Source organism: Ptychodera flava, chromosome 3 (genome assembly GCF_041260155.1).
Source record: "Ptychodera flava strain L36383 chromosome 3, AS_Pfla_20210202, whole genome shotgun sequence".
Lineage (NCBI taxonomy): Eukaryota > Metazoa > Hemichordata > Enteropneusta > Ptychoderidae > Ptychodera > Ptychodera flava.
Window position 1 is genome coordinate 39,842,065 of NC_091930.1, and position 14,450 is coordinate 39,856,514.

At 38.5% G+C, this 14,450-nt stretch overlaps 1 protein-coding gene across 1 annotated transcript in view; it reads left to right on the forward strand.

Annotated features, from left to right (window-relative positions):
• Positions 1–6,778: 6,778 nt before the first annotated feature.
• LOC139129999 (FAD-dependent oxidoreductase domain-containing protein 2-like) overlaps positions 6,779–14,450 on the forward strand; it is a 126,870-nt gene continuing 119,198 nt past the window's right edge. Inside the window, exons 1-2 of the mRNA XM_070695715.1 lie at positions 6,779–6,965; positions 8,028–8,708. Coding sequence (XP_070551816.1) covers positions 6,959–6,965; positions 8,028–8,708 — 688 coding nt within the window. The 5' untranslated portion in view covers positions 6,779–6,958. The remainder of the gene's footprint in view (positions 6,966–8,027; positions 8,709–14,450) is intronic.

Here is a 14,450-nt window from a genome sequence, read left to right on the forward strand (position 1 = left end):
TGAGCAATGTGACAGGTTTACTTTGGATGAGTGTTGAGGGCTTTTTTGTAAGTACCGTGGGGCGGGAGGGGGGCGAGTACTCGCTTTTTTGCGGAACAGCAATGCTCGGCGGGTCACCAACTCCTCAGACCGTTATGTAGGCGGACCATACCTGTCTGAACTAGTGCTGTACTTGATATTACGCTTGTTTGCTAACTTGTGTTCACGCCAATAGAACACCGACTGTGGGACAGCTGGTGATACACTCCTTTCTTACATTTCTATATACATAACCAGATATGAACTGAAAATGCTCACGTGTTTCTTTATATAGTTTGCAGTTATATGTAAATTTGAACCTAGACTATACATGTTTGCAACTTCATTAAAAGTGTTATGATCAACATAATGAACAATGCTCACCGCAGATTAACTGTAAAGGTCATTAAGTATTAAAATATACAATTGGCTGAATAAAAAGAATTAATTTCTTTGACTGCTGTCATTGTATCACCACTTTATATAGCAAGTGTAATTACCATTGGCCAAGTCCTTCAAGCCATATATGCCGAGCTGTGAAAGCTCATGAGATATGCAAATTATAAATTAGCTGACCTGAAAATGCGAAATGACTTTCAATATCGTTATAACTTGGTATAATCATCAATATACATAGCATGTTTTGTCAACTTTGATCTAGTAAATCCAAGTATATTTCCCTAATTAGGAAAGTTCATTAAATATGCAAATAATGAATTGGCTGAAGTAAAAATTCTTAATGACTTTCTAAATTGCACTATCATAGTAACTTTAATGTACATAGCAAGTTTCGTCAACTTTGGTCTGATCAATTCAAATAAATATCCTTAGAGAAGTTCATTAAATATGCAAATAAGGAATTGGCTGAAGCAAAAATCCTTAATACCTTTCAATAATGTTATATCATGGTATCTGTAATGTACATATTTCATCAATTTTGGTCATGTAAATTGAAATCTATATCCCTAATTTCAAAAGTTCATGAAATATGCAAATTAGGAGTTGAATGAAGTAAAATGTTTTATGACTTTCAAGAATGTTGTATCAAAGTTTCATCAACTTTGGTCGACTCAATTCAGATATATCACTAATTAGGAAAGTTAATTTAATATGCAAATTAAGAATTTTCTGAAGTGGACATGCTTTATGACTTTCAATAATGTTAAATCATAGTATCTTCAATATACATACCAAGTGTCAATTTGATCGAGTAAATTCAAATATATATTCCTAATTAGGAAATTTCATTAATTATGCAAATTAGCAATTATCTTTCCTGTCACTCCTTAATAACTTTCATAGCTGATATGTCTTGATGTGATCAACATTTGTACCAAATCTCACAAAATTGTGTGCATTCGTTCTCAGTGTATATCCGTTTTTCTAAAATCTCTAATTATGCAAATGAGCAAAAAGTAAGCAAGCCACTCACCAAAAACTAGTCAGTTCTTGCCATTTGCAAACTGATTTGATTCTGATCTGATGAGCCGTTTTTGAGATATCAAGCACATAGACAGACAGACACACAGACACACGGAAACACAGACAGACAGACATACAGACAGACAGACAGACATCGCTGGGACATTAGCTCACGAGTGTGAACATGTGAGCTAAAAACTGCATACAAACACGTAGACAGTCTTCGCACAATATTCGAAATCAGTCTTAGGGCAAATTCGCCATCCAAGGGTGTTCTCATTCGGGCCTGTATCCGACCCTCCCGAAAAGCAACCACACTCCCGACCTAACCTCAGCGATGTGCTTAATGTACCTACCTAGGAGAGCGGAACATGTTTAACTCAACCAAGCAAAACGCTGCTTACAAAAAATGAAGGTTAATAACGCAATACGAGCTCAAATGGCCAAAGTGGCAAAAGTAGCTCATGTCGTGTTAATCGTTGGACTTTAAAAACTTTCCTATGTCATACGAATATTATGCTAAGGTCGTAGGAAAACAGACTTTTAACAAAACCCAAGATTCATACCTGTAACTTAAAAATTCGTGTCTCTACTCGCGCAATTAGTATGTATGAATGTATGAATGTATGTATGTATGTATGTATGTATGTATGTAGTATGTATGTATGTATGTATGTATGTATGTATGTATGTATGTATGTATGTATGTAATTATGTATGTAATTATGTAATTATGTATGTATGTATGTATGTATGTATGTATGTATGTATGTATGTATGTATGTAATTATGTATGTATGTATGTATGTATGTATGTATGTATGTATGTATGTATGTATGTATGTATGTATGTATGTATGTATGTATGTATGTATGTATGTATGTATGTATGTTGTATGTATGTATGTATGTATGTATGTATCTATGTATGTATCTATGTATGTATCTATGTATCAATGTATTAATGTGTTTGTGCGTGCGTCACGTGCGTGTGCGTGCGTGCGTGCATGTATGTTGCATGTATGCATGTATGCATACATGCATGCATGCATGCAGCATGCATGCATGCATGCATGCATGTATGTATGTATGTATGTATGTATGTATGTATGTATGTATGTATGTATGTATGTATGTGTGTGTATGTATGTATGTATGTATGTATGTATGTATGTATGTATGTATGCATGCATGCATGCATGCATAATCTATATATGTATGTGTCTGTCCGTCTGTCTCTTTCTGTGTGTCTGTCTGTGTAAAATATTGATGTGTGTCAGTCTGTCTGTCAGTCCATGAGTGCCAAAAACTTGAAAATCACAACACTATGCTACCCACGGCTGGGTCAATAAACAGCGTGGTGAAGATTAGGATAATGTCAGGCCAGACCTAACATTTCATAGAGCCCCCATTAAAATCTAAAAACAAACCCCATTCAAATGTTCAAACATTTTTTGGGAAATGTCGTGATAAAACGGATCAAATGTTATATTCTGTCCCTTTATTGTTACTTTTGGGGTGTTTTCCGCTATTTTTATTCTGTAAAAATAATTAATTTTCACCACTGTCATTATCGATCGAAATCCCTGGTTTTCAACTTGCATGGTGCTATTGCCTAATAAATTCTAACCTAGACTAGAAATGACCTGTCAGACGTATAAAAGACAACCGTATGTTGTGCATATTGCACGGTATTGACAATTTGTTAATTTTTTTTCACCAGGTGAATCTGTACCATAGGTTGTGAGTTCGAATCCTATCAGGAAATTACTTGAATAGGCTAGTGCATCAAGGCAAGCGAGATTGTTGCAGCTTACAAATCCGGTCACTTTTCCACCCATGAACCTCGAAATTGTCTTCTCATTTCCACCATAGAGTCTTGTATTTAAATGTTAGTGGACAAGAAATGTGCTCGATTGATCGTGGAACTCGTGGAAAAGCCTTCCAGACATCTGAAGCCTAGTTTGGACATAAATTTCGAACAAGTCAAAATTTATTACTGGCAAACAGGATATGGGATCATATCAGTGTATTAAGTTAACCACGCCTGAAAGAGTGTCTTGGATGACAATGGCAGTGTTGATGAACTCTTGAAATGAGTACTGCCGCCTTCAGTTTACACTTTGCACACGGTTCTGGACATAGCTTTCTTGCAAGAGGGTGTATAACGTACACATAACCCTTACCCCTCCCAAAACTGATTGAATGGTCATTGTTGACGTGCGGCAATCACCCTGCAGTTACCCGCGAAAAACTTCTGACGTATGACAAATAAACGATCATTAATTTGATGGTTTTAGGTACGGTCATTGGTGAGCAGTCAAGGCTTGGGAAATACAAAGTGATTGTCGCACGCGCCTTATAGGCCACGGACATCTAATCTGGAATAGAATAGAATATATCGGTCACCACTTAGAACCATGTATGTCTACGCTCCGGACAGAGTAACTTTTTAAAGAGCGTGCTACCGACAAGGAGGATCTTTCTTACAATCCTTTGAAGAGACGACTTTGGTGAATTGCAATACGGTTAGGCGCACCTGTATATGGGTAACAGAGAATGAAAGGTGCCCTACAGAAATCTCAAACATGAAATGGGAGAACACTGTCACTTCACGGCATGTACTTTTACGAAACGGACAATCGTTGTCCCAGTAGTTTGTCACTGATGTTCATTACAAAAAGTTGCCGGTATCGGTGTTTTTTCTTTACCGGTGGTTAAAGGTGCCAGCGGAGACTATTTTTGTTAGGGGAGTTGAAAACTGCATGGATAAGTAGAATCTTCAAATCATAGCGGGAGAAATGTTTTGTTGCTCTCTCGGAGTCACAGGTTCAGTATCTTGAAAAATACAATTGTTTATGTGTAAAACACACGACAACATTGCACAAAGCCGGCCATGTGGCTGTCTCTACACACAGCATGTACATTCGCCATATTTGCCATCAGATCGCGTTAAATTTAAGAAGCACTTTTCCGACTGGATATCAAAGCTGCTGTACCTACTCGTCTAAGAAAGAAGTCGACGATCAAAAACTCTCAGTGTCATACATTTCACTATTGAAATGGATTTCGCCGTTGCAACAAAGACAAGTAGGCCGCTCTTTGATGCGAAAACTTGATCACAGTAGTCACAAGATTGCTTTAATGAAAGTTGTCGCCCGCAAACTTTCAATCGTAAATGCGCATTTCTTCTTTTATGATTTTTCGGAGATTATTTCCCCTGTGTATTGAATTGATTTGGGTGTCGGACTTGTCCCCAAATTAGGATTATTAGGATCAAAAAACTTTAAAAAAATTGTCCTTGTCTTTTCATGTCACACCTTCCATAACATTTCCATCACGTGCTATGTCCGATTTGGGAGATATCTTCGAAACTCCTATTATCTGTCTAACTCTGGTTATCTTTCGACATGACAATCCATAATTTATTACTAAAGTTCTAACATACCAGAACCTTTTCTTCTATCAAGACCTTAAAGAGAGGCTGTTTTGGAGAATGGACTCACGCGAGCTCAAAAGTTGTTTTGAAATTTACCTTTTTTGCAATTATGCTTCTTCGGATAACCTTCTGTACTATAGGTGTCACCAGACGTTATCGACGGAGCGTAATACCTGCAAACTGAATGCCTATTGATTAGGCAGAATGCACCTTTATGATAAATGTTCTGAATCTTTAGTTTTACAAAAAACTTCTGATCTGCCGATCTGAAGTTGAAACCAGCATTAATAAATGCGCTCCTTTTCAAGCTGTCAGAATGAATAAAACTTTAAACGTCTTATTATCGTGAAATAAGAAAATTCACTTTGTTCCATAGAGTCAAAACACGGGTGGCGGCCATTTTCAATTTCCAATCCCTGATGGCATTTCACTTTAACCAACACAGTGTTTGAAAGCAATATTCTTATTAAAGATCACATGAAACCCGCTTATGCTACCTTTTCAAAAAGCAGAGAATCCAAAGTTTATAATGGTAGCAATAGTTTACTTGAAAGATGAAGGAAATGGGGTAGAAAAGCTCAGTTTTTGTATTAATGATAAAATTAGTTTAAGTCAAAAACTCAATTATGAAATTTTATATCATTTTAAGCCAGAGTATATGAAGAAAGATTGTTTTGCATTATCTGTTCTCATTCGTAAATATCAGGGATTGGAAGACTGACATTCAAAACGGTGATAAGAACCACAACAGACAAAATTGAAATGACTCTTATTTGTAATATAGAGACTTTAATACCAAACAAAATCGTCTCTCTGTTACATTGAATTGAAAGACGATAATGTGAAAACAAAAGTTACACTCACTTCTTTCTCACTAAACATTCGACTGCTGGTCAATATTTTAACCTTAGGTTAACAAATCAATGAAACTTGAATGACTCTTAAGCGAAATACCTTGCCTTATGTGCAACGCCACCTTAAAGTAATAAGTTCATCTTGTACCATAAATTTTTGAGGTGATTTGAAAGACAATGGTGTAAGCTTCTTTTTGAGGAAAGTTTGAGCAAACAGTTTTTCACTTTTGAGGCGCATACTACCTTAAGGTAGAATGTGTCTACAGATATGCGGACTCTCTATTTTACAACATTCTTTTGGCTGGCTGTTTGTTTGCACAGAATTTAAAGCCTGTTGCGTAAATTAATCAATCACCGATTCTATGTGAAAATCTATAGTAAGCCTATAGCTGCCATTTTAAATTCAAATATCGTTAAATTTTAGATAATTTATTTCTCAAGTCCTAAAGTTTGCACTAGGACCCTGATTTCTTTTGCTTATGAAAGATATTGGTTGGGTATTTTTTGAGCGAATTTTAGGTAGCACGCGCCTCGGGATAGACTCTAAAAGTTTACAATTCTTTTTTGATCTATCACTTGTTGGGGTTCATTTTAAAACTCTTGGTGTAAGAAAAAATTAACCGTGTTAGTTTTTCGAAAATCGATTTTGTTCCATAAAGCTAACATGGGAATGGCGGCCATTTTGAATTTCAAATAAGCTTATCGTTAAATCACGGTGACCTTGATTTCTTTCTTCTTGATTTAGAAAGAGTATGTTTGAGAGATTCGTTTAGGAAAGTTTGAGCAAAATTTTAAGTCTTTCACTTTCGAGGCTTATACCATACCCTAAGACTTCCCATTTTGAAGCGCGTATTGCTGTAAAAGACGAGCCATGTTGCTGAGCAGACTACCTTCAGATTTTTTAGATAATTTTTTCACCAAAATATTTATCATGTGACGCTAAGCTGTATATTTTCCTGTCGTCTTAAAACTGGCATATGTAAACCAAATATTTGAATAACTTAGACCAGTTCGAGTACTCGTACCTAAACTTTTCTAATTGAAATCTTGCCATGCTACCAAGCCCTCTTCGTTTGCACGTGCTTCTACCTTATCAGCGTTCAACCACATCTATTTAAAGATCACGTCTGGCCGCGATCCCTGGCACAACAAACGTTCATTTATTCTCGGCAACGTAGTTGTGTGAATCCATCGCTGACTGAGTCTCATCTCGGATTTTTATGAAATGCTAGGTAAGTTTCGCATAAGACTGCTGCGATGTATACACTTTAACCCGCTGGTGTCGCACACCCTTGCCGCCACAGCACCAAACTTATATCCTTTAGTATAGATACTAGGAACCAAAAGAAAAACTCTGTTTTAATTGACATGTCTTCAGAAAATATGATCGGTTTGGATCTATTTTTGTTACATTCGATTCAATAAGACCAATTGATTGAAGTGCAATGTTCGAACGTGCAGTTATTGAGACAGTATTCAAAATAGTTTTAGACACTAGTAGACACTAGTAGGTGAATAATGGAAAGGCATGGTTTATGACTTTAGAGATTTTTACTGAAACTCTGTTCACATTTGAACGAAACTACAGACTTATCAAAAACTATTTCAAAGTATGGGTTAGTGAAACTCCTTTGGAGGTATTAACTAGTCTGGGTATCAATTTCAGGAACTTACTATATTTCAGATAAAGGTGCAAGGCTTTGGATGATTTTTCTCTAATAGTATTCGTATTTTGTTCGTCAATTTTGAGTTCTTGCTCTACTCTCCAAAGGACGTTAAAACTCCCACAATTTAGGTTGTCAACACATTGTCTATATGTGTTATTATTGTGTCTTCTATCTAGGTTCTGGACCAAAATTCACTTGCCAACAAAAGCAATGCAGTCTGCACACATGTACAGGCCCAGTTAACAAGCTAGATACTGTCTCTACATTCTTTAGTGCAGAGTAAATGTATTAGATGTTTAAAACGAAAATAGTGGGGAAAACATCAAAAGATCCAGCTACTGGTCGTTTAAGTAAATTTCGCGTTCCCAGGACATTTTTGTAGTTGCTAAGCCAATTGTCGTCACTGTGATTCTCCCATGGGTCGATGGATGGCAATCGCGCGCCTGTATGTTTTCAGTCGTTACATACCGTGTTCGCTCACCGGACCGATAGCGTTTCGGAGGAAAACATTATCAGATATCAGCTACTATACTGTAACATAGTCGGAAATCGCATTTACAAATCTTTGTACAGAATAAAAGAATATACTGTAACACTTACAGGCTTTTTTAACGCTTATTTTTGCAGTCCATCACGAAACAATTATCATCGGAGCCGGCCCGGCCGGTCTCCAGATGGGCCACTTTATGAACAAAGCCAAGCGAGACTATGTCATCCTGGAGGCCGCAGGCAGAGCTGGACACTTCTTCACTCATCAACCCCGCCATCGCGTCCTTATTTCCATCAACAAGAGATTCAATCCCTTCCCAGACTTCGAGTACAACATGAGACACGACTGGAACTCTCTACTGTCGGATGACCGCACTCTCCTTTTTCCAAAGTACTCCAAGGAGCTGTACCCACAGGCAGATGACCTTGTCAGGTACTTGAACGACTACGCCGACAAACTCGACATCAAAATCAGATACAGCACGCGCGTGGTCAACATTAGGAAAGAAGATCGACCTGGCGCTCTCAAGGGGCTGTTTTACTTGAAGACAAAGGATGGTGACGAATACAGCTGCCGGGTTTTGATCATGGCGACCGGCGCAGTATCTGAACATCTCCCGGACATTCCCGGTATCGAACTTGCCGACACCTACGCCAATCACGACCTGGACGCAAAGAAATACGAGGGCAAACTGGTTGCCATTCTCGGTCGGGGAAATAGCGCCTTCGAAGTCGCCGATTACCTTTCCCCGCATGCTGCTTTCATTCATATGTTTGGCCGCAGAAATCTCAAACTTGCGTGGAACACACATTTTGTCGGTGAGTTAACAGGTTTCTATTTTATGTAAGTTAATTCTACAGAAGATTTGCTATCATAATCCGAACTTGTCAATCAGACACAATAAATTATTTCTCTGTGACTCATGTACGAAATGTTGGATGACAAAATGGTGACGCCGTTCAGATAACATTATATAGACCTTTTCTCAGTTACTTTTTAAATCATCAAGTTTTAAACCCAGTCAAAAGCTGGTATCGGAGGATTGACCCAGTGTTCGTTGTTTATCTTGTGTCACTTTGAGCACTGTTTAATGACGATCGATCAAAGCAGGAACAGTCGTACTTTGGCCTTTTGTAGCATTTCTGTCCTGAAAAATATTTCACGACAAGCAAATTTTACGTTCGGTTAGGTTTTAGGTCGCGTCTCTCTCCGTGACTGTACCAAAGTGGTGACACGGTATAAGGCTGGGTCGAGAGCTAGTATTTCGACAATACCGTAGTTCAAATCAGATTCCAGTCACATGCATAACCTCACTTGTCAGGGGTTCAATTAAGCTAGTTACAACGTTTTTTTTGTTCCAAAATTCATTGAACAACAAACAAGGTTGATGTTTTTCACGACAGGTATTATGTTAACTATATATACTATATATTTTCTAATGCCTGTCTAAGTTTGCTGTGAAATTCAATTTAGGGAGCATTCGTTATTTACGGGGAGGGGGGGGTTGGTGGAAATCAGGGGGGGGTTGACTTTTACAAACCGCTTTTTAGGGGGGGTCAAATTTTACAATCAATGATTGAAGGGGGGGTCAAATTTTACAAAGGTTTGTATTGAGTTATGGAGAACAAAATTGACTTTGGAATTTCACTGAAATGTTGCTTGTGTAACCGATGTTTCGAGACGGCAGAATAATAACCGACCGAAGCTCAGCCAAATTTATTTCTCTAGCAGGGCCAACAAGTCCGAGACTGGCGTTAACCTCTCTAGAGCAGCAACAAAGCATGTAGTCCTGAGTACAGGTCTGTACGTGTGTTCCTGGCGTATACGGCCTCCACCACAGCCCTGCAACGGTCTGTGGAGATAACTGGGGTCTCTGCAGCGAGATTCAAAATGGGGATCTCCATGGGTAAACAACTTGTCGAGTATGTTATGTTTCAGAAAATGAGTGGTTTGGACGTTAGGAGAAGTCAATCGCATCTTTTCTGGGATTGGTTAGGAGGTAAAGGTAGGCAGGGAAAGGATTTTGCCCCAATAGAGCAGAATTTCGGCCAAAAAGACCGTTTAGTCTTCATTGCGGTCCAGATCCAGGCCGCAGAGACCTCAAGTCTGTTCAAAGACCATTGCAGGGCTTTGGTAGAGGCCATATAATGCTGGGAACACACGTGCACACACCTGTACGCAGGGCTACACAGCATGGGGCATGAAATGAGGAACCAACACACAGTCATAATGTAACAAACAACTTCTGTATTACTATATTGTGTCAAATATCGGGGTGTACATATAAAATAGTAAAACCGTACTTCAAAACTATAAATATTACTCCATGGTAACAGTAACCGTACTGATCGACCTCCCGACGGCAGGAGTCACACTTTCAGAACAAAAACTCTGTTCAAACCATTTCTAAATGCTTAACAATTTCTATGGAAAACAACCGCAGAGGTACCTCAGACTTGACCACGCGGCTGGGAAACACAAATAGTTCACACGCGACTTTAACTAATGTTCGATGATGAGCACAATTGTAAGTCCCGTGTAATGTCTGCACATGAAAGTCGGCGACAACACACGCAATTCACTGCTAAGCAGCGTCCAGTTCAGCTACCACGGGAGCAAGCATCTTAGAAGTTAGATCTTTGTTTACACTTCCGGTCGGGACATGCCGAACTAATCTGAAGTCTTCCTCTGCTAACTCCGCACATCGACAAAAGTTCAGTGGAACGATCATAAATAATGTTATCATGACAATCTCAGACATCTGACTGAACTCATAAACGGAATAAAGTTCACAGTTAACACACAATTTGCTGCAGAAAGATCAGCTTTCAACTTGTGGTGATATTATCATCTTAGCGTGCAGTGCGTATATAGCAAATATACGGCACGGCTTTCACTTGTGTGAGCAATGTTCGTTCCATCAACTAAAGTAGAGGATGGCGTAGGGTTTAAATAAACAGTCCGATCCGCATAAAATTCGATCTCTGCCACTCACCGGTTTCTTTACATATCTGCTGACTTGAGTAAGACTCAAAATAGAGAAATATCTGACTTAAAAAAGCACACGCTGACACTCAAACCTTCCAGTGCCAGTGCAGCATGCAACGTAAAACACTCTCTGAAAAGTTCCCGTCTTGGACTCCCTAGGTATACAGTGATAACACACAAGAACTCCCAGGCAAAATAGAAAATACACAGGTCCTCCATACATAATCTATGAGAAGCTATGAATAATTTCTTTTAAATACAAAACTAGCTAAATCTGTGTATTTATAGACTCTTGATTATTGATATTAATGTACTTGATAATACTAGGGTAGTTACCAGTGCATGTGTGGGCAAGAAATTTGATTTTGGAATTTCACCGAATTGTTAAGTCACTATCTTGTCAGAGGAAACTATGAATAATTTTTTTCCAATATAAAACTAGTTAAATCTGTGTATTTATGTACGCTTGATTATTGATATTAATTTACTGATTAGACTAGGGTGGTAACAAGTGGATGTTTGTGCAAGAAATTTGATTTTCGAATGTCACCGAAATGTTGATTCACTATCTTGTCTATATGGAAACTATGAATAATATTTTTCCAATATAAAACTAGGTAAATCTGTATATTTATCAACTCTTGATTATTGATATTAGTGTACTTGATTAGACTAGAGCGATTACAAGTTCATGTGTGTGCAAAAAATTTGATTTTGGCATTTCACCAAAAATGTTGATTCTCTAGTATGTGAGGAAACTTTTTCAGCCCGGGGCCCCAGGGTGCGAAGGGTTAATGAATCAAATCTGATGAAATTTTTTTTTCATGGGGGGGGGGGTCACATTTTACAATTGATGAATTGAGGGGGGGTCAAATTTTAGAAATCTGATTTGGAGGGGGGTCGCTTTTTACGTTTCATTTGTCGCTCAAATTCCACCAACCCCCCCTCCCCGTAAATAACGAATGCTCCCTTAGATCACGCCTATTGCTCCCTAACAACTTCGCAAAAAGTATATTAAGGTAGTATGCGCCTCAAAAAGAACTCTAAACATTTGCTCAAACTTGCCTTAAGGAATCGTACAACCATTCTCCTTCAACATCGAGAATAAAAATCGGGGGTCAAAGTGCAATTGTTTTAGCTGAAGAAGTAAATTACCCAAGATATACCGATACTTAAAATTCAAAATGGCCGAGATACCTGTGTTTACTCTAGGAAGAAAAATAAGACTGAATCTTTGAGCTTAAAATGAGCCCCACAAATGGTAGATCAGAAAAGTGGAGAGTCCAATTATTTGCCCCTAGGTACATTGTACCTTATAAAAGCTTGAGTTAGCCTGTGTGTGTTTGCGTCTTGGAGTTGATATCATCACGAAAGGATAATCTGTGCACAATCAATTGTGGCACTAGATCTATGCGCTTGCATATCGAACAATCGTTTTGATTGATGGTGTCGAATGTCTGGTCGGTCATTGTGCGAATGTCAGTAATGTGCTTTGCAGGATGAGGCAGCAACTATGACATGCGCGCCAGTGTGCTGGGTGGTCTGCTTGATCGATCGACTGTCTGCTCGATCTATCGATAGCGTAGTCCTTGATTTTGGTCGCTGTGGAGAGTGGAGCAAAGAGTTGGCGATCGATAGATCGAGCAGACAATCGATCGATTAAGCAGGCAACCAAGCCCACAAGCGCCTGTGGGTAAAAGGAAACAGTACAAAGGAAACAACGCGTAAATCCTCTTCCTACACCTGAAGCGACTGTGGCATGTTAGACAAACAGAGCTTTCCCGACATCAAAGTCGCCAGCCAACTGAAAGTTTACTGGGGGACCCAACAAGGCATTTTGTGTAACGAGAGTGTTGTCCATGTCAATATTCTGTTGTAACTTATTTTGAACAAACCTTGCATGTAAGGGTAAATGTGCGTAACTTCCTCAATGATCTGAGCATTTTCCCTCGCGCCAATTAAAGTAAATATTCTCTTCGCACCATTCCACCAAAGAATACACTTGGTTCCCCTCTATAAACTTAAAATAATCTCGATGACTTATTCTTACTAAAAGGTCCAACTGTCATCTATTTGCCAAACGATTTGCCCTTCAAAATGTAAACACTCGACAGCGGCCTCCTTGTACTTAAGCCTCTCCATGTTGCCCTGTTTCAAACTTCCCGACTTTCTTTTCCCGCCAACTCATACTAAAAGAATACTTCCAATATGCTTACAAAGATATTAGTTTCCAACAGGATATTGCACGAACAAAACGGACCATTCGTTTACAAATCCTACGAAAGTTTAAATTGTGTCTCATAGAACTGAAGGAAATTTGATGTCAACCTGTTAGATTATATTATATTATGGGTATTAGTGTATTTTTGCTATGGATATTATGGGTAATAGTATATTTTATGGTCGCAAATAGAAAGCGTTCACGTTATTGCCTTTGCATAGCCTCATACCTCGTTCTCGTGTTCCTTCGTAGGATTTATTGATATCGCTGTGAAATGCAGAAGCCATAAAAGCAAAGAATCTCAAAATGTAAGCGACCCGATGTTCCTTGAGTGTACATCCTCATTCGAAAAACACCGTATGTCGATAGTATTGCTATCAGCATCGAAGTATTGGCAGATACCCAATTAGTATAAATTAGTGGGCAAATGCTGGTTTTGAATTTTATTCGGACTTGTTTGTCAAGATCGCCACGCAAACAGGTTTTGGTTCAAATTGGTGTCCAAGCCTCGCCACACTCAAAGCTTCTCTAATGCATGTACATATAGTATGAATCATCGGTCCATTCAGCTTCATTTGTGTGACGATTTGTCCAAAAGCTAATCCAGACATTTTACTGCGACTTTAAGCAATGCAGTGTAGTCTTGTCCATCTAAATGACAGAGAAAAGTTATTGACATCTTCACTTTCTTCCAAAGCATCAACTTGTTAAAGTCGGCCAATTGTACCATGTGTATAATTTTGACAACCCCTCCGTATGTTAAGATGGTTGTTGATTTATATGATCAAAGGGAAGGGACCTAAACCCTTTCGATAGGCATGTTATGGTCTGACGAATGTTATCAACTGTAAATGTATGCAGTTCTGCGCCACCAATAGCCATTCATCTGTTAAGAGAAATTCTCTTTTTGATACGTCCATCAGAAAACCATGACAATGATAAAACTACTGCGTAATATTAAGGTAGAACGCGCCTCGGGGACAGATATTTGGACTCTCAAATTTTTCCAATTCTTCCTGATCCACCACTTGTTGAGATTCTATTTAAAGGTCTTGTGTAAGCAACATTTTTACCATCTTAGTTTTCGAAATCAAAACTTTATTTTTATCCATAGAGCTAACACAGGGATGAAGGCCATTTTGAATTTCAAACATTGCTAATCCCTGGTGATTTGTTTTTCAGTACCAAAATTTGCACGTTTATCCTCGATTTTTTATTCTTGATTTTGAAAGAGAATGGTTGAAATATTCCTTGAGGAAAGTTTGAGCGAAAGTTCAAGTCTTTCACTTTCGAGGCGCATACTACCTTCAGAAAATACATGAAGTCATCTCTCTCGGGTAGGTCACGTCCG